At 33.1% G+C, this 20932-nt stretch overlaps 1 protein-coding gene across 1 annotated transcript in view; it reads right to left on the bottom strand.

Moving 5' to 3' along the window:
• Positions 1-18935, bottom strand: part of BRCA2 (BRCA2 DNA repair associated) — a 32468-nt gene extending 13533 nt beyond the window's left edge. Inside the window, exons 1-13 of the mRNA XM_015815249.1 lie at positions 18838-18935; positions 17555-17800; positions 15287-15377; positions 12792-12826; positions 12655-12695; positions 12455-12566; positions 11319-11374; positions 11120-11234; positions 9552-10601; positions 4029-8597; positions 2965-3101; positions 1872-1906; positions 308-699 (exon numbers count right to left, since the gene is read on the bottom strand). Of these exons, the coding sequence (XP_015670735.1) occupies positions 308-699; positions 1872-1906; positions 2965-3101; positions 4029-8597; positions 9552-10601; positions 11120-11234; positions 11319-11374; positions 12455-12566; positions 12655-12695; positions 12792-12826; positions 15287-15377; positions 17555-17800; positions 18838-18916 (6958 nt within the window). The 5' untranslated portion in view covers positions 18917-18935. The remainder of the gene's footprint in view (positions 1-307; positions 700-1871; positions 1907-2964; positions 3102-4028; positions 8598-9551; positions 10602-11119; positions 11235-11318; positions 11375-12454; positions 12567-12654; positions 12696-12791; positions 12827-15286; positions 15378-17554; positions 17801-18837) is intronic.
• Positions 18936-20932: the final 1997 nt, after the last annotated feature.

The following is a 20932-nucleotide window of genomic DNA, read 5'->3' as shown; positions in this document are numbered from 1 at the left end:
ATTATAACATTTGTGAATTTGATATCTATAACTTCTGTATACTTCCATAACTGGAAGTCTAATTGTTATTTTGTATATGTGTTCTTTCTATGTTTGTTTCTTAAATGGCATTTTTTGTCATAATAAGAGTTTTAAGACAATAACTCTGGACCTGGCAATAACTAATAAGAAGTAGGAAAAAATGAAATTGTTCAGGTTAAACACTGGTCTTTTTTGAAAAATAAATTAAAGTATTTGATGTTAAAAGTTATGATTGTAATATTACATACATGCCAAAATAAAAACAAGAATGAAGTATCCAATGTACCTTGAACTATTTTACTACGTCCTGAATCCAAAGCTGATATTCGTGCACAATTATCTTCTTCTGATTCAATGAAGGTTTTGTTAATTTCTTTTGGGTTATATTCTTCCATTCCATTGATACTTTTGCAACTGAATGAGGGATGGTCTTTGACATTGCTTATTTCATCTTCTAAAGTTCTTGATTTTATTTTAAAAGGAGGCACAAAGATCTTAGTAGTTTTTTCCCCTGAATAATGATTTTGTGGTTTGTTTTCCTCAGTTAAGATCATTCCAAACTGAGCCAATGACTTAATTGAAGACCGCTCTGAAAAACCACCAAACTTAGATCCTTTCATAACTTGCTGTGGAATACTAAAATTTGGATTCAGTATTTCTTGTCGTTCATTGGCGGAACTGAAGAAATAAAAACATTTTTATAAGAATGTGAATGAAAGACTAACAAGAATTCCTTTTTATGTTCCCTCTCTTTGACTAGGAAATTCACACAATTAAGCTGCCATGTATTGCACACATACTTAATTTACTGGTAATTAACTTATATTAATACTGAATAAGAAACTAGTAGTTTCCAAAATAATGTTACAAAGATTATCCAATGCATTTTTAAAAAAATAATATCTACTGCTGTGCACTGCCCAGTTTCCTGAACTGAGATAAATGGCTACATAAATTTGATTAATAAATTAAATGAAATAAAAATCAAATATGAAAAATTTAAAATGAAATGACAATCTACTCTTACCTAAATGCTCCACAGACTGCTGGTTTCAAAGAGATCTTGTTGGACATTTTTTTTCTGTCATTTATTATACCTAAATAAAAAAATAAGTTCTATGAATCAAATGACATTTAAAAGAATATGGATTTCTATGTTCCTGATAAATATTAGTTTTACTTGAGTTTAAAAAAAATTGTCTTATGAACATTTTCAGAACTAGTTAAATTTGTACTAATTTGAATACCATTTGTCAAACTTGTATAACTTAATCACCACTATGCCTGCTGTAAATAACTGGAAGGTATTAGGATGTAGAATTGTTTTCATCAGCTTCCATTTATTGAGAGAAGCTTTTAGATAGGCGAGGATAGATGGAAAACAATTATGGGCTGTTACTCTGCAAACAAGATCCTTGGGGTGCCGAAGATATGTTATTCTATGCCTGACATTAAAAAAAACCTGTCCCACTTTTGGACGAGTGAAAAAGCAAGCAGAATTTGGAGCATGGTTGTATTTTTTCTATTATGCTCTCCCTGCCACAATTTTAAAATTAATCTGAAATACTGCTCGCATATCTATATTAAAGAATGTACTTACTACTATGGGAATATGGCTTTTCTCAGAGTTCTGGAACATAACTTGTTTTTAAAGACACAAGTTTAAGAAGAGATTGGACAACCATTTGTCTGAAATAGTGTAGGGTTTCCTGCCTAAGCAGGGGGTTGGACTAGAAGACCTCCAAGGTCCCTTCCAACTCTGTTATTCTATTCTATTCTATTCTATTCTATTCTATTCTATTCTATTCTATTCTATTCTATTCGCAAAGGATAGTCCTACATTTGATTACTAAAGAAATTTTTCATCTGCCAAAGCTCTGCAAAGCTGTAAAATATAATACGGCAATACTATTACTACCACAAAGATCACTCAATTTTGAGCCAGTTGAAGTTTCTGAATGGACGTCAAAGGCTGTCCCATGCAAAGTGAATTACAGTAATCAAGCTGATAGGTGACAAAAGCATAAATATCTGTATCAGTATATCCTGTGCCAAAAAAGGTCACAAGTTGTACCAGCCAGAATTAGACAAAGTCCTCTTGGCCAAGTCTTACACCTGCTCTTCAAGCAGCAGAAAGACCCTCAGATTGCACATTATTTCTCTCTGGGAGACCACAATCCCACCAACATTGAAATTCCTAATGAAATAAGTGGTTCAAAAGAATTTATTTTTAAATAATTACTGATCAGATATTCTGATAACTACACTGCATTGATTACTGCAGATTACAGAACATATTATCAAGAAACAACTCCAAGCCTTGGGGGGGTGGAGTGGCCAATTATGTGGAAACTCTAGCAGCCTTTAGTTCTCCACTGTTAACCAGAGGTGGGATCCTGTTTCTGAAGTTATGCTTTGGGAAACAGTTTGACTGTTGCAATTGTACTAACTTCTCTTCTCCATAGCAGTTTCCCTAACTTGTTATTGCTCAAATTTTGAGGCGACTTGGGATTTCACAGCCACCATGACAACCCTAATCCCTGGCCTAATTCATTCCATAGTGGTCACACATTTAATATTTTTAATCTTAGGGCATTTGTGATATTATGTGAAGGATATTAACATTTATCACCTGCTATAGTAAGATCACGCTCAGGTTGGCCTGCAATATTCTAGTACTGTTCCCTCCCCTTTGAATAGTCTGCCCATATGCCTGATGGACTGTTAGTTTTCAGAGCATGTTTGGGGTTTAGAGTTCTGATGGAAAGTTAAACTAAGGCTTCAATCACCACTTGAAATGAGCAGGTAACAACAACCCTGGACCAATCTATTCACTTTTTAGACTGTAGTTCCTCACATCAATCTCCAAAACAAGAAAAATATGCAGGCACTATAAAACAAGCAAGAAAAGAAAAGGAGTGCCAATGAAAACAAAATGTATACATCTTTGAGATGACTTATATAGACTGAAAAACAAAAAATACCATATGGAGAACTTCTTGAAGATTTGAAAGATGATCTATTGGATTTTTCGGACTGATCAAATTCAGGCAGCAGCTTTCTTTTAATAGGAGGTTGTCCTGAAAAAGTTGAACATTTCAAAAATGCATATTCAATAAATACAAATTTCTATGGAATATCTATTTAACTGATTTATTAAATCATGTTTATGTAGATAGCAGTGTTTTCTTTTGAAAATATGAGGCTTATTCTATTAATAGAATAATATAATATAATAATATAATAATATTTCAAAATATTTGTAAATAAAATATTTACAAGTAAACCCAACTTCCAATTAAACTCAGTTCCTGATGATTACACAAATACAACCTTCCATGTTTTTTCAGACATAGAGGAGTGATTTGCCACTGTATTTTTTTTAAAAAAATGTTTCTCAGTTTCCCAGCCTGGCTTACAATCTTGGCATTTGCTATTAAAAATTCCAGACTGGGAAGTCAAAAAACCAGAAAGCAATAGAGGTAAAAAAAAATAATCCATACAATTGTTAAAAATTGTATGGTGTAGATGACTACATAGATGTAGTCATCTGAACCTGAATTATGGAGGAATGTGAAAAATTTACATTATACATTCACAATTCTTCACATGAACATTTCTCATTATCCCAAAAAAATGTAGAATGACTAAACAAAAAGGGTTTGTTTAGTGCAGGAGGAAGAGAGAATACTATAACTGCCAACTTATCAGCATATTTTTCCCCTCAACATGAACCTTGCTTATAGGATAAAAGCTGTAGAATATTTATAAGAGCAGCTATTACTGCTATTACTCTACTCTTCCATCAATCTTCGCTAAAACTCATGCGAATGCTACACTGCCAACCCTTTGGCAATAGAAATCTGAGACGTTGTGTTTTTTGAAATAAGATTTTTATTCACTGAAGTCAATAATTATGTAGAATACCAATCTGAATTATTGGCAGTGTTCACTGTTCAGTACCTTAAATGAATTTTAAGGTTGAAGAAAGTAAAAAAAGTACTTACCAAATGTGTTTTCTTTTTCCATATGTCTTTTCCCACTTCTTGTACGTAACAGAGAATTATTAGCTGTCAAGACAGACTTTTGAATATTTCTTTGTACTTCTGAATCAGTGAAATCGTCATCTTCTATGAAAGCCTTTGCACTTTCTGAGGCTTCTACATCTGAGTAATTATCTGGAGTCTGGGAATAAGCAGGACAAAGAAAATCCAGATTCCTTTCTGTTCCATATTTGGTATTGACTCTGCTTTGGCATGGTCGGGTTATCTTCAAAGGTTCAATTACTTCTTTTGAACATGAAAAGCTTCTTTTGAATTCTGCTGGTTGCTTGTATTTCTCAATAGAAGTGATGCACATAGGTATTTCAATATTTAGCAAGGATTTACAAGTTTCGTTTTCATTCAGATTCTCTCTGGTTTTACATTTCTCCTTTGGTTTAGATGAATTAGCTTCATGCTCCTGTTTAATTTTTGTAATGGGAGTTTTCATTGGAGAATTATGAGTTTGCTTTAAATTTTCATCAACAAAGAAATCACGTGCACTGATACCCGTATCATCAAATTCTTTTAAAAGTCCCATACCATTTTGGAGAGCCTTCTGAGAAATCTGTACCTGTTTTCCACATGCTGTATTAAAATCACATGGAATGCCTAAATGTACTTCTATGTTTGGATTTTTTTCTCTTTGGGATATATGTAATCTATTTTCCCTGGGAAATACTTTTTTTTGTATAGAATTCACTGTGTTGTAATCATAACTGCCATCTGGGACAGAATTTTGATAACCAGATAAATCAGATTCAATTTCAGAAAAAAGTAGGCTTGCTTTCTTTAGTGATTCTTTAGATAACTGAACAGGCTTACCACTTGCCGTGCTAAAAAACCCACAGTTGTCAATAGAAAAGTCTGATTTGCAATTCTTTTTGTTGGAAGTCTGGATATCAGAACACATGTGCATTCCAATAAAGTCATCTGAATTTTTACAACTTAATTCAGGCACAAATTCCATTGATTTGGGTACAACACATGATAATGCTTGGGCACTTTCACAGACTTTTTTGGTTCTAGGAAACTGGGACAGGCCTGAATATTCTGTTGGAATCTTCTCTACACTCAAATAGCTGGAACCAATACACTCCCTGCTATGAAAAGCATCAGAAGACCTTCCAAAGGTATTATCTTTATTTGCTTCAGACTGAGATTCTAAGTTATTGAGATTTTTATGAAGAAAGTGTTGGGCATTTTTTAATGCTCCCTGAGAAACATTATCAGTTTTACCACTCGCTGTTTTGAAACTGAATGCAACTGGTCTAGCTTTCAACTGTTTTGAAAGGGAGTCTTTTTCTCCATTAGTTGAGGGTTTTTCTAAGGTGCTAATATCCAAGAAAAGCAAGCTATGCTTTGGTGTCATCCAATTTTCATTTCTACAGGTTTCGCCAGATATGTTGACATTAATTTCTGCATTAACATCTGACTCAGTTGTATTCATGTTCTTCACTGAATGTATCTCATTACAGCTGAAATTGTGATCTGATAAATTAGGTTCAATTTCAGAAAAAAGTTGTCTTGCTTTATTCAGTGATTCTTTAGATAACTGAACAGGCTTACCACTTGCTGTGCTAAAAAACATGCATTTATCGGTAGACAAATCTGATATACGGTTCCCTTTGGTGGAAACCCTGGTGTTAAAACACGTGCCCATTTCAAAACTTTCATCTGAAGTTTCACAATTTGATTCAGAGACGGTGTCCACTAACATGGGCATAGCACATGGTAATGTTTGGGCAGTTCTACACAGTTCTTTGGTTCTAGGAAACTGGGATACATCTGAATATCCCATCGGCATCTTCTCTGCATTCAAGGAACCAGAAGTAACGCAGTTTTTACTGCCAAAAGCATCCAAAGAATTTCCTAACGTATTACATTTATTTGTTTCAGAATGAGATTCCAAGTTACTGTAGTTTTTATGAAGAAATTGTTGGGCATTTTTTAATGCCTGTGGAGAAACCTTAACAGCTTTACCACTTGCTGTTTTGAAACTGAATGCAGCTGGTCTAACTTTCAATTGTTTTGAAGTTGAGGTTCTCTCTTCATTAGTTGGATATTTCTGTAAGGTGCCAGTATCCACTAAATGTAAATCACATTTTGAATCTTGACTTTTACATGCTTCTTCCAAAATACTGATTTTTTTTCCTCCATTAAAATGTGATTCAGATGCATCTGTATTCAAGGCCAGTCCTTTAAAGGTCAGTCCACTCTTTAAGCCCTGTTTAACTGTATTTGACAGCACACCCAAAGAATCTCCAAAATTATCTTTAGGATGTCCAATTTCTCTACATTTTTCAGCTCCTTCTCCAAATTTAAAATGTTGTTTAACTGAATCTTCAACACTAGGCTTTATAAGATTACCAATATTATTCATATTTCCAAAAAAGAGAGCTTCTTCTGAAAGAAGATGCCTTGCTTTAAGTAAAGATTTGTCAGTAAATGTAATTTGCTTACCACTAGCTGTATGAAAGCCATTAGTTTGTTTTTCCCTGTTTTCAGAGACATTCTCATGGTTGCATCCAAAAAAGATTTCAGTCTGATTTAGTTCTGTACTCTCTTTCATAGAAGGGATAACTTCTTTATGGCTAGCATTTATCTTCCTTTTGCAGTATGACATATTATTTATCTCTTCCTGGATATCAGAGCCAATCAACAAATTAAGTCTCTTACTTTTTTCTGCAAGTATGTTCCCATTGGTAACAGTGTGAATACTCTGTAGAAAATATTTTTCCCCCGGCTTATTTACTTTTTCCTCTTGTTCTGAAATAAAGCTTTCTTTTGCACCTGCATCACTCCAAGTATTTTTTTCGGTTTTAGCAACTTCAACTAAGCATGTTAGATCAGACAAAGTTTCTGGGCAATTATTGGTACAGCAAGTTTTCCCACAATTTACAAAATGATGTACAGGTAAAGCATTTTGATTTTTAGTGGATAACAATTCATTTTCTGATACATGTACAGAATATTTTTGAATAATTTTCAAGTTAACTTCTGTAGTGCTAGTAATCTGGACAACACTATCTTTACGGCAGTCCACATCTTTTAACCTATTTTCTGTGTCTTCTTTTACAAAAGCAATTGTATCTTTTGTGGTACCTTGTATTACATATCCAGCGGCTTCTTTTTTGGCTTTCTGAGGCCAATCAATATCTATTTCTTTCACAGGCATATGCCACCTATTGCATTTGTTTGAACCATCAGATTCTATTTTATAGGAGTTCAATATTTCACCCATTCCGTTCAGATTGCTGGCTAATTCTGTACCTCTTCTTGTAATCTCATCTTTGTTCTTAACTGAACTATGATTTCCCAGATCAGACTGTAAGGGATCTGAAATAACTTGGACAAAACATTTATTTTCTTTTCTGTTTGATTTCAGCAATATAACCTGCTCATTGCTTTGTCTGTCAACATTACATTCACCAGTATCTATATGCTTAAAGGAGGACTGATTATCACCTGGATTCTTTTGCACAAAATCGTCCACAAATCCTATATCTTTCCAATTCTTAGAATGTAAACATTTTTTATCAAAACATCTAGTCTCGTTAGTGTTATTGTACACCTTAGTCTTGTATTTTCTAAACTGAGTAAATTCAAATTGACTGTCTGTTTCTTCCAATATATTAGAAAGTTCAGTAATTTCAGCTACTTGGCTTGCTGTTAAATTTTGTTTTTTTTCAGGGTGTTGTTTTTTAAGTACATTTTGAACAGACTTATTGTCATATTCAGGAAAACAAATTTTCATATCATTTGAGTGAATAGAATTCACCATAGAATCAGAAACAGGTAAAAAGTTACATGAATGTTTATTTAGTTCATTTTGTCCAACTGAAAAATTCTCAGTATTTTCCTGTTTATTTTTACTTGAAATAGCGCCTTTTTCTTCATTCTGGAAGTCCTCAGGAAGTTGATCTTCTATATCCTTGAACAATAATTTGCCTTTTCTGATCTTATCAGCAGATAGCAGTATCTGTTTATCAGATGCAGTCTTAAAACCTTTGAATTTCTGGATTTTCCTATGACAAAGACATCCTAACTCTCTCTGCTTATTACAATTTAAACTTAGTAATGGAGGCAGTATTGTATCCATTCCTTTCTCCAATACCATAGTTTTAGATTTTGATGCTTTTGTTGAATGTGCAGTTAATTCCAAGGTTACTTGTTTATTTTCTGTTTCTGATACTTGCATTGGCACTGTACATTCTTCAATAAATGCTTGTGATGAACTATAATTTGGGAAATCAGTCTTTCTATCCACACAAGTATTACTGTCACAGATTTCATGGAGTCCTTTTTCAGCTACCTCTGTTTGATAATTAGCAGCAATATCTCTAGAAAACATTACAGTTTCTTTCTTCATATTATTTTTTAGTAGTAGTGCTGAACTATCAGTAGTGTTATGTTCGATATTTGACTTTTTACTACTTGGAGTTTCATATACCATGTTAGCAGATGTATAGCATTTTTCAGAATCTATTTGCTTGCTTGCTTTTGTGGAATGATTATCAGCACTTTTAATTTGTCCTGTAAGAAGTTGAATTATAACAGGGATGTTAATTAAAATGATATCAATAGAAACATATCCTAAATTTCTGTAGTATAATATTGTATTAAAGCCATTTTTTCAGGATGTCAGCTGAGAAGCCACAATTTTTTGCTTATTATATCTGAATTACAGATTTTTATTCTATATCTAAAAAACCATCAGATATTAAAGCATCTATATTCATTTATATTTATAGATTAAACAGAACAGATTTGTCTTTCCCAAAGAAACAGCTTTCTCTGAGATATTTAAATCTTTTTCAGTCATACCTATCTGAACAAGATGCATGTTTTTTATTTTGATTTCCTTACAAAACCACCCCAATAGAACATACTGGTAGAGTTGATTTTTTAAAAATAAAATGTGTATCTTTTCAACATACAATAAATAATTGGAATACAGTAGCACGTTCTTAGACAAATCAAGTACTTTTTTCTAGAAATATTTGAAATTACACTCTACTTTTGGAATAGTATATTCAATCTACCTTCCTCTTCATTGGTTCTTAGAGAAATCTTTCTCCATCCAGAGGTGGAAGAAAGGAGGGAAATTCCTTTATTTTTAAGGTGTGTTAATTTTACAGATATTGATCAGCAGGAGGCAGTATATGATCAGTTTCGTTCTATCTGAAACTAGTCAATTGTCAATTACTAAGATGCCAAAGCTCTGTGAGCTGTGTATACCTGATAAGCCTCAAATAGAACAAAACAGGCCTCCTGATAGTCAGTATCTGAAATTCCACTATTTTTTTTGTTCTTACAATTCACCATACTTTATTTTATCTACCTGAAAATGACTTCAGCAATATTAACATATGTACAGTATATTTTAGTAGACATTTTCAATGCAGGAAACAGAAATTACAATGCACATATGGAATTTTCAGATTTAAGTTTTAGAAGTCAATACACAAAGGAATATAAATATTGTACCTTCATTCTTGATTAGGATTTCAGAAAGTTCAGAGATACCGGTTTCTAAATTTGTACACACTGGCACAAAACAAGTAAGAGATCCATCTCTCTGTGTAGTTCCTTCTTCCTGCTGAACTAGAGAATTGTTTAGAGCATAAATGAATTTTTTGGGCCGCCTTTTCAAACTGGAAAGTGAGCTAATATTTTTCAAGCTTGACTTTGTGTGTTGTCTGTCATTGCTAGAAGCTTGATTTGAAATATTACCTAGAAGATGGCTGGAAGAACTTTTATCCTTTCTTGAGAAATCAGAGCAACTACTTTGGACTTCTGAGAATTCTGTTAAAGTTCTGCTCTTTAAGCAATAATTATTCTCTGAAAAATTTACAAAAGAAAACTCCTCATCCTCAGCATGTTTCAATGACATTGAATCATTCTTAATCAATAAAGGGGTGTTTTCGGAAACTAATAACTTTTTCGGAGATTTCATCTTACTATCTTGTATTAGACATGTTGAGTTTAACATATATGATTTTACTATTTTAGGACTACTGCATTCTTTTTTAACAGATGATGGACTACCAGGAGAACTTTTCTTGACCTGCAAGGTAGAAGATGAACTAATACCCTTCATGAATTTTTTTTCAAGCTGCGTTATTTCAAGACCAGACAAGTCCAACTGAGACCATGGATAAAGCAAAGAGGATGGCATATTCTTCTTTCTATTCACTGCATTCTGTATTTCTGGGACATTTATATTCAGGTTATATTTAGAAGATTTTAACTTTCTTTCATATTTTATTTCATTACTACTTTCCTTAGAAGCCTTAATCATTTCATATTCTCCTTCAAGTTCCTCATGATTCTTTTCATAAAAAAGAGCTTTTTTATTCTCTTCAACCGAGTTAATTTTTTTAAGAAAAACTCTGCTGTTGGCAATATTCAGAGAAAAATCATTTGTTCCATCATGATTATCTTCATCTTTTGATACATTTGATGGCTTTTGGTATCCATGTAGCTCAACAGGAAATGCATTCTTATCAAAAGACTCATTTAAAAAACTTTCAAGATCTGTAAATAATTGCAAAGCAACAGCATCAGAAGTAAAATCCCACTACAGAAATTTGGTAACAAAAAGTTATATGAGAATTCAGTCATAAAATCTAAGTAAAGGCTTATGAAATATTGATGTAGTTATTTGTACATAGAAATCTAATACCTGTTTGAAGCTAACTATTTGTAATGGTATATAGGAATAACCTTGGGAAACAGAGCAAGGAGACACAGCCAAGGAACAGGAAAATAAATTATCTTGCAGCAGAAATATGGGTGGGGCAAGAGATTCAGAAGTGCTTTCAGATTTGCAAGAGTTTGCTAATGTAACTTTGCAACAAAGTAGAATTAGTTCATCTGGTCATGTTGTCTATCTGATCTACCTATTAAGGCTAACACTATCCAAAATATTATCAATTATGGTTCATTTATTAGGCAAAAATAAACAAATACCATATTCTAATATTAAATAAAAATCTTAAAGAAAAAGAAGCAAACTAAGAGATAGGAACTGCTAATAAAGGACAAATGCTTACTGTGGATTTTGCTGTCCATTTCTGCATGTGAAATTTCAATACCTGATGAAGATTGCTTATTAATATTATTGCTCTTGAGACTTTTTTCATATTTGGAAAAAATACCATACATGATCTAAAAATCAAAGCAATGAAAAATTAATTGATAAACCTACATTAAAAAATTCTAATACCAAAAAAATGGTCATTCTTTACTTACAGTATCAATTACTTCATTATGGATCTTTGTTCCACAAATGGAATCATTTCTTCTTTCTACAATTCAAACGACAATACATATTATCCGTAGTTATTTTGTGACTCATTGGTGGAAATCAATGTTTTATGTCAAACTTGTATTTAGTGAAGCTTTCTGAGGATTTTATTCCAAAATTCAGAACATATTTAATAAAATAAACTGAACAATGAAATACTCTAATAAAACTATTGGCACTTATAAGCTTGAGCAATGCAACCCCTTGCAATGTTTGCAATGAATTATGTGTAAATATAGATCAAACCATAATTATCTCTTTTAGTTATCTTTCCTCAGATAGTTCTTGATTTACGATCGGCCATTTAGTGACTGTTTGAAGTTATGACAAATCCCCCACACAACCCATAGCCACATAATTGCATTTTGGGTGCTTGGCAACTGGCTCACTGCACATAATTATTTGCAGCATCCCACAGTCATATAATCACAATTTTTTTGATGTTTTTTTGCCAATTTTCCGGTATTTAAGTCCTGTTTCCAGGAAAAACCACCAATTGGGTAAAATGGATTCACTTAAAGACTTCTGCAAAAAATACTGAAAAATTGGTCATATGATACTTTAACCTCTGACCACAGTGACTTATGACTGTAAGTCTGGGGTCAATTATAATCATAAGACAAGGACTACTTGCAGTAGACCTATAATTATTTAATTTAACCAAACTGTTAAGAATACATTTGATTTCATATTTATTTATACTCAGTCTTTCATTCAGGAACTCAACTCACTATAATTCCTCCTATTTCTTCCTATAACAGATTAGTAAAGTATGGTGGACTGAGAGACAGCAGCTGGCTCCAAGTTAACCAGGAAGCAGTGGCTGATGATGTACTCAAATTGCATTTTCTCACTTATTGTCCATCACAGTAACCAGTATACCACACTGATTCTATTTCTACTTCTTTAACAATATTGAAAATGAAATAATAATTATCAACTGATTTCAAAAGAACAATAATTTCAATAAAATCTATAAATTATATTAATTACAATTGCAAAATGTCTTTCCCTTGTAGCTACTCTGTATTTACTGTTCTTTATCCTCACAGCTTTGTCATAACCATGTTACTTTCATTACCTATTATGACAGTTGGAGAAAGTGTAGGAGGTGTTGCTAATGAACTTGACCAAGACATATCAGGATCTGCCTCTGCTCCCAAGCTCTCAGAGATGCATTTCTGTGTCTGAACCTAAAATATAGTGAACAACCATTCACACACATACACACACACAAACATATAGTATTCTCATAATTAAAATATTTTAGAATAAAATTACCTCAAAAATCTTGGGTGTTTGTAATAAACTTTCATTTAGTACTGAAAATATAAAAGAAGGCATCAGTTCTTAGAATGAGCATATATTTATAAACTAATACAACCTTCAGTGCAATAGGTAAAGACATTAATATTTACCATAATTATTATTTTGTTTTTCTTGTACAACCGGACTGAAATATAAAGAAAAAAATAGTTATTTAAATCAAAAGCATCCTTAAACACAATTTTAATTTCTATAACTTAAAATATAATGAACAATATCCATACATACATCCAGCTCATCTAAAGTCATATTTTAAAGTCAATATGAATAATCTGAGAGCTCCTGATTCTATAGCACTAATGAGACCAAGTACAGTCCTTTATTAGTCACTTTAATTTCTCCAAAAGGCAATAATAACTATTATATAATAAGACTTTATATCATAGTTTGAAGGTAATTATTTTCTTATCTCTCTGCAGAAGTATATTTACCTATCAGAATTTATCTTTAGGAAAATTTACATATCATAAGTACCACAGGGGTATATCATTGCAGCATATATACTTCTTAGTTGGTGGAATATAGGCAACAGTATACTGGCTTGCACCGAAATCTGTGGAGTACCTACACTAGAGTAATAGCGGGGTAATATTAGGCTTTGATTGCATTTATTTTGATCAAAATGTGTCCAAACTGATTAACACAGTTCTTAAAAGATAATGGTAAATATCACATGGCCATGATTAAAATTAGTTACCTAGTGTATTTCTTTCCCATTCTACCATACTGGTCGGTGAAAGCTTCAACTGTTCAAATCTATGTTCTACCAAAGATGGGTCCATCTGTTGACAGCCACGGCATATGAAGAAAAATGTATGTATAAATGGTTCATAGGTTGAAATGAGATAATCTGAATGAAGGTGAGCTGATCTTGTAGAGTTGATAAATACATGTAGGGAAATGTAAATTTAACTATAAATGAAATAGCTAAAATGTTGTGACAAGGTATGGATCCATGTCATCTAGACTGTTATTGGTGTATATGAAAATAGAAATTCAGTGATAGCTGTTACTGTTCAGCACATTGTGATAAAAAATGAGCAGGGATGAGTTTGGGCATAATTGTGGAACATTCTCATTGAAAACCTGTTTGGTAATGTGAAATATAGATAGGATAGGGCAGATAGGAACATGGAAAATAAAGAAAAAGTGACTGGACCGTTCAGAAATCCAAAAATTAATTAAAATAATAATTTGTATATTTTTGAATATTTGAAAATGTTGGAAAATGTTGTTTCAAATTTATGGTTTAAGCATGTGTATTTGTGCATGTGTATGTATACATACACACCCACAATTTAATTGAAAAGCTTAATTGATTTGTTTTTATATGATTAAAGACCAATACTGTTAATAAAGGATACAAGAATGACAAGAGGTTCTGAATGTGGGATATACAACACACAAGAAAATCTTATGCAACCTTAGAAGGAAAAATGTAAAAAAAAGAAGAAAAGACTGAATTACTGTAGGAAAATAAAGCATAAGACTATGAATCTTTGTAATAGTGATGGAAAATCAATTGATCTTCCAACAGAATGAATGGAAAGTAGACATAATAAAAGTGCATGTGAAAGTTGTTTGGAACAGAGTGAAAAAAGTATGCTACAAATGCTTCAGAAATGTATGGAGTATGAAAAAAGGGAGAGTATGAAAAAAGATGCCTGGTAGAATAATGAAGTGAAAGCTACAAGATAGGTGCATATAGGAAGTTGACTGCTAAAAAAATTAGGAAATATGTTGTATTAAGAGAAATAGATAGTCAGAAAAATATATATTTAAAGAAGAGGTAAAATTAAAATTAAAATAAACAGAAATAATGCAGAATGATTTTGCTGGAAACATTTTTAATAAGTGAAAAACACTAAACAAGATCTTCCAGCAGAATGAAAACTATTAAAAATAAAAGTATTGAAATTATTTGGGATAATAGTGGAATATAAGAATGTGTTTCTGCCCTTTTTGTTGGGTGGGGAGAAAAAAGCAGAAAATTGTGTTGATGGAATTGATGAGATTCTTAGAAAAGGAGAAAAAAGTACTGCATGAAAAAGTCAGAGCAAGCATGTTTTGCAACAGCAAAAAGGTACAGAGAAATATATACTGAAAGAAATAAATGTTAACTATGGTAGATTTTTTTACATATTGTGCCCTAATTTGCTTGGCTATTTCTTATGCCTCCAGAAAATGTATCCACACCAATGTCACTACACTCATTTCAATATACCAAATAATTAAACCGCTAAATTCTGAGGCACTTGTTGCCATGTAGAATCAATCTTGTGTAGCAGTGAGCCAATTTGCTAGTTTGGTTGGTTAAAGGCATCAGGTAGAAACTGAATTCTAGTCTTTCCTCAGATGCAAAGCCAGCTGAGTGATTTTAGCCAGTCACTCTTTGTCAACCCTAAATGGCAACAGCAAATAATTTCTAAAAAATGATACCAAGAAATCATCATGGATATGTCCAAGCACTGTGATATTACCTTGATTCAAAAGGTAAATTTAGCTGTAATAATGGAATTCTTTTTTGTGTTGTTATAGACAAGATCTATATTTGCATCAGCACCACAGATAAATAAATGAGATGCACCTTGCAATGACACAGGAACTAGAAAGATTCATTCCTTCATTTGATTCACCCACTTGTGTCCTCAGTGTAGGCATTTCACAGAAAGTTTTACCTGTATCAAAGAAATGTAAGCAAAAAAACCCCTCTTTCACTGATAGTTCAATTGCTTTCTACATTTGTCTAATTTAATCTTGAAGGCTACAGGAAGTAAGTTTGTTACTTAACCATTTTTTAACCATTTAAACCATTTCTAGCCTCACAATTCCATTGCCCTCTTTGCTTATGCTCACTTTCCCCCTTTTAAGTTAAATCAGTTTAAATAAAATCTAGTAATCCAGGATCTAGTTCAGCCAAACATGGAAGAGCTTTCCTTCCCCTTAAGGGCTTTTGGGATTTTAGCTATGTAAATTAATAGCCTTCTTGAGAATTAAAACTGCTTATAGCAGGGGTGTCAAACTGCTGGCCCGTGGGCCAGATCCATCATGTTAAAACCGCACCCACCCCATTGCCGGCAATGGAAAAAAAGTCATGATACGTTGGGACACGTCACGTGACGTTGCGAGTTTGACACCCCTGGCTTATAGAAATGAGATCCTGTCATTAATATTATGTGTGTGTGATAATTTTTTAGTCTTTGACTATAAAATTAAATAAATTTTTACCAGAAATAGCAAAACCATTTGGTTAACTAAAACTTACAAATTTATGAGAAAGGATACTGAAGTTAAATATTTGATAGTAGTAATTACTAGATTTATTTATTTATAAAATTTATAGACCACTCATCCTACCTCAACTTAATCTCCATCTAGATTCTATTTTTCCTTTAAGATCTCCTTTAAGGCAAACACTAGGATCTCTATTCTTTTTATTTATCCTTCAAAACCCACTCTTATGGGTTAAGTTCACTTGAGCAATAGTATTTGAATGAGTTAGTGAATTCCACAGAGGGAATGGGTTTTAAATATGGGTCTTCCCTTTCAGTACCAGTTGCACATTGGCTTGGTTACTCTGAATCTGCTGTCAATTTCTTCTTATTGGTGGGTATTACCCTTTTGGAAACTTAAAGAATGATATTCAAAGAACATAAAAGATTAAATCTATAAAACAGTTTACAGAGATTTTGCAAATCTATATTTTAAATAAAGTGAGTGAATATAAAAGATAAAGATTTTCCTGTCCAGTCGTGTCTGACGTTAAGGTACGATGCTTATCTCTATTTCTTGGCTTTGTCCTAAGACATTTTCTGTGGTTATGTGGCCAGCATGGCTATACGCCAAAGGCGCACAGAATGCTGTTACCTTCCCACCGAAGTGATACCTATTAATCTACTTGCATTTGCATGCTTTCGAACTGCTAGATGGGCAGGAGCTAGGACAGGAATGCGAGCTCACCCTGTTGTGTGGTGCTCGGGTCTTGAACCCGGACTGTCAGCTTTCAAGCTCAATGTTTTTAACCCCTGAGCCATTGGGCCCTGAGTAAATAGTAATGATTAATAAAACATATGAAGCCCCAAGAATATTCTAAAGATACAGATGTTAAATATAATTTTAACAAAACATTACAATGTTGAAAATGCTTCAGAAATTAGAGTGCTAATTAAGAATATGGAGCATTTAGTGATTCAGAAATTTCAGAGAATTCCATTTTCTCCCGACTATGCCATTCCAAGCACAATTGCAACTTACAGACGTCCTTTGAACCATTGGTATTCTAGAGAATCTGGATGATCCCTTTCCTATTGTGCTTCATGGCCAGACTACCCTTGAAATACCTCAACTCTTCCTAGCTCAAAGGTTTTTTGAAACTGATCCACCACTGTAGAAAGAGAAAGGTTTTGAAGGAAACAAAATGCTCTGTTCCTAGATCAATGAATGTTGCCTTTAAGATGCAAGCAAAAAGTTGAAATATAGTAGATTACCTAATACATACTAGACAATATATATCCAGGATGAAATCCGGTCTATACACTTTCAGTTTATACCCAGAAATGGTTGAAATTGTCTTCTATTGTTTCATGCTTTTATGGAGATAGGGCAAAAGCTGTTGTTTTATAATTATCAACCCAACATTCCAACTTTATACGAGCCACAATGTTTGAGCTGACACCTAATATCCCCTAAATTAGTCACTTTTCTACTTGTGGACCTTTATGTAGCCAGAAAAGTACAATTTCCACAGAAAAGGTATCTGCATTGTAACATTCCATTTTCATACTACATCCATTTTGTAAATGCTACACATACAAAAATGTTTACAATGTTGGTTACATATTATTTCTTACCTTACCTGTTTCTTCACTGGACTGAGCTGATTTTTCTACAGGAGAAGTAAATGTTTTTAAATTTTTATTCCGGTCTTTAAAAATCATGGGAGTTGATACTGATGAGTTATTTATAGACAACTTTCCTTTTGGGGTTTTGAAAGTATTTTGATCCATAGTTTTGTGTAAGGGGTCTTCTGTTTTATTCACATCATAAGGTGGAGCTTCTGAGCTGAGTTCTTCAAACCAATTGAGACTTATTGGTCCTAGGTCTAAGAAAAGCAATCAATACATTATTTAATGTATGTTTCAAGTTATAATGTAATGATTATTACTATATTAATAATTGTTTCCACTACATTCTACATAGAAGTAACTAACAACTAACTGCAAGCTTCTCTGTTATCAGCAGAAAGATTCACCTCCATGCCAAATCAATGGAAGGCTTTTAGAAAGAGAAACAAAGTCTCCAGCTAATGTATATGTTAATGCCAATTGGGAAACAGCTCAATTGCTGGAGCTGTTGTAATCCCATCTTTTCTTCTCAATATATTTGCTAATATATAATAATATATTAATAAAATAATTATGGTTTATCGCACATTAATTATATTATTTATAATCACAGACAATAACAGAAAAAGGTGAAAAAAACATGAAAACCCTGACAGTAGCTACAATTAAGTGTGCAGTTTCATTTTAATTGTATACCAATCTTCCTAGGTTTTCTTTAACTCTTTTTCTAACTTGTCATTCTGAAACTGGGGAAGCAGCTATCCCCTCTCAGACCAAGGAATATCAAAATAATTTCAATCTTGTCTCTAGTACAAGTAGGAAATAATATCCACTATTAGATACATTGTATCACCTATAGAAAATGAACTTGCAATGTACTATTTACAAAGGTAATTTTGTAAATCGTATTTCAAGGAAAAAGTTTCATATAGGCTGTCCTCGACTGACAATTTCTTCAGCGACTGTTCAGAGCACAATGGTACTGAATTAAGGGACTTATAACCTGTTCCAATATTTGGTCAAAATTTGGACTCTTGGCACTCAATCCACACTTGCAACCACAAGGGCGCTGCAACTCCCACCTGCCTATCTGATCACCATTTATGCTTTTTTGGTTCTCTGCTGTCTCCCCATCGACTTTTGCTGCTGTTTTCTTCCTCCCACTACTGCTGAGGCATACCTGGCCTGGCTGCTATGCTGTATGGTGCTGGCTTCATGCAAAGAAAAAAGGATTCCCTTCCCGTCCCCGTCTCTCCCCCCCCCCCGCCAAAAGCAGCTTGAATTGAAATAGTACCTGATTCGATGTATTGTGTTTTGAATATTTCAAAGAAAGATGGTTTCTTTGCAGATGTATCAACATTTTTCTTATCCATTACACTGCTGATACAATTAAGAAAGTCTGCAAAATAAAGAGTTCTCAAAATTATATTACTTTATCATATTTGACAGAAATTCTATTTTGTTTTCTTCTACATTGTTTTGTCATCATATACCCTCCCCACAAGAAATGCAAACATTTATGGTCACAGCACTAACATCATGAATAAACCAATAAGATAAAATAAAGTTGTATAATTTATAGCTTATATAAAAATACCAGGTGAAATTTATTTTGACAAATTACGAGGGCTGGTTCAAACATAGATCTAGAAGTCTCTTAAACAGAATCTAAAGACTAAAAACAGACTACAGGATTTTGTAATGTCTAATTCCGTTAATTGACTGGCAAGAGAGTCAAGACAAAATATAATCAATGAAAACTGCTGGCAGTCTTTGTTGTGTAATGACTATAGTAGTTGATCTTTAAGGGAAATTAGATCAGACTTTTAAATTGGTATGTTGTTTCAAAATGGATGGTTTATTTATAAGACTCATTATTCCTATGCAGAATTGTAACATGTTTTTAAGTATGTAACATCTACCTATAAGTATTGCCACAACAAACCCAAAAATATAGGGGAAAAAATCCTGCAACTGCAAGTATTTTATAGAAACAAACTGCTTGAAACTGAAAGTAATGATATTATAGGAATAAGCTACATCCTACACTGGACAATATCGTAATTTTTCAGAAACTGAATGATAGGATTATATTTGTATACAGTCAAGACTTCCTCATATTTGTTAAACTAGTAACAAATTGCCAGGAATTAACATATGGTGTTTAAAACCTGTGAATCCTCTTGAATTTTTAATATTTCTGCATAAATATGACCTAAAATGTGATCTGTTGTCCACACAAGTTCTAAAACTAGATAACAAATCAATTGGGGAAATGTGTCAAAAACATATTTGTTCATTTATTGAGGAAAATGATACAAAGCTACATATTTCTATATGGCAAGAGTATATGAACCTCTGGGATTATCAGTTCATTTGAAAGGGAAACTAGCATCACATGTTTCAATTAGTGGGATGATAACTAGGTGGTTATGAAGGTGGGAGGTCCTGTCTTATTTTAAGAATGAAAATGTAGGATCTTTGCAACACAGGCATGGAAGAAGTGTGTCATGGCTTGAACAAAAGAGACTTCTGATGACCTCTGGAAAAGAATTAATCGAGGCACATTGGCAGGAAAAGAGTTACAAACTATATCTAAATAGTTTAGATTCTACCAGTCTGTCAGGTGCCAGGAAGATTGTGTATAAATGGAGACAACTTAACCCTATTGTTATTTTACCCAGAAGTGATCAACAGACCAAGAGCATACCAAGGGTAAGGTGCATAATGCTCTGGGAGAACCTCATGATAATGTCAAAGAAACCGAAGGCCTATCTTGAACTGATGAATGTCAGGATTCATGAGACCACCATTAGGAGAATACTGAACAATGGTAGAATAGAATATAGAATAGAAATGTTGTTGTCAGCATACGTTAAAATGAAATTTCACTGCATTCAGCTCTCAAAAAATACCATTATGCATATAACCACATACACACACACATACACACATGGCAGAAAAAAAGAATCCTGTGAATTTACAAGATGGATGGTATAAGGAACAAAGCTGTTACAGAATCTAGTAGTTCTGCTATAAATACTTCGAAACCTCCTCCCAGAGGGGAGCAACAGAAACAAACTGTGAAGTGGGTGTGTGGGGTCTCTAACAAAGCTTTGAGCTCTAAGCACATAGCGTTTATAAGCAGTATCCTGAATAATGGGAAACGAGCTTCCTATAATCTTCTCAGCTGTCCTTTCAGTCGTGCCTCTGTAAAAAGTGGTCAGGACTAAAGGAGAAAGATATGCTCTCATTTGACACAGGAAATGCAAACACTAGTTTGCACGCTTCACTAAAGATAATGTGTGAAGAGACCAAGTCAAATTGTTGCCAGTTATCTGCACTCCCAGGTACTTAATACTACTGATCACCTCCACAACTGCAGCCTT

This window comes from Protobothrops mucrosquamatus, unplaced genomic scaffold, assembly GCF_001527695.2.
Source record: "Protobothrops mucrosquamatus isolate PMUCROS unplaced genomic scaffold, P.Mucros_1.0 scaffold327, whole genome shotgun sequence".
In the NCBI taxonomy this organism is placed as follows: Eukaryota; Metazoa; Chordata; class Lepidosauria; order Squamata; family Viperidae; genus Protobothrops; species Protobothrops mucrosquamatus.
This window is presented reverse-complemented; position numbering and strand designations above follow the sequence as displayed.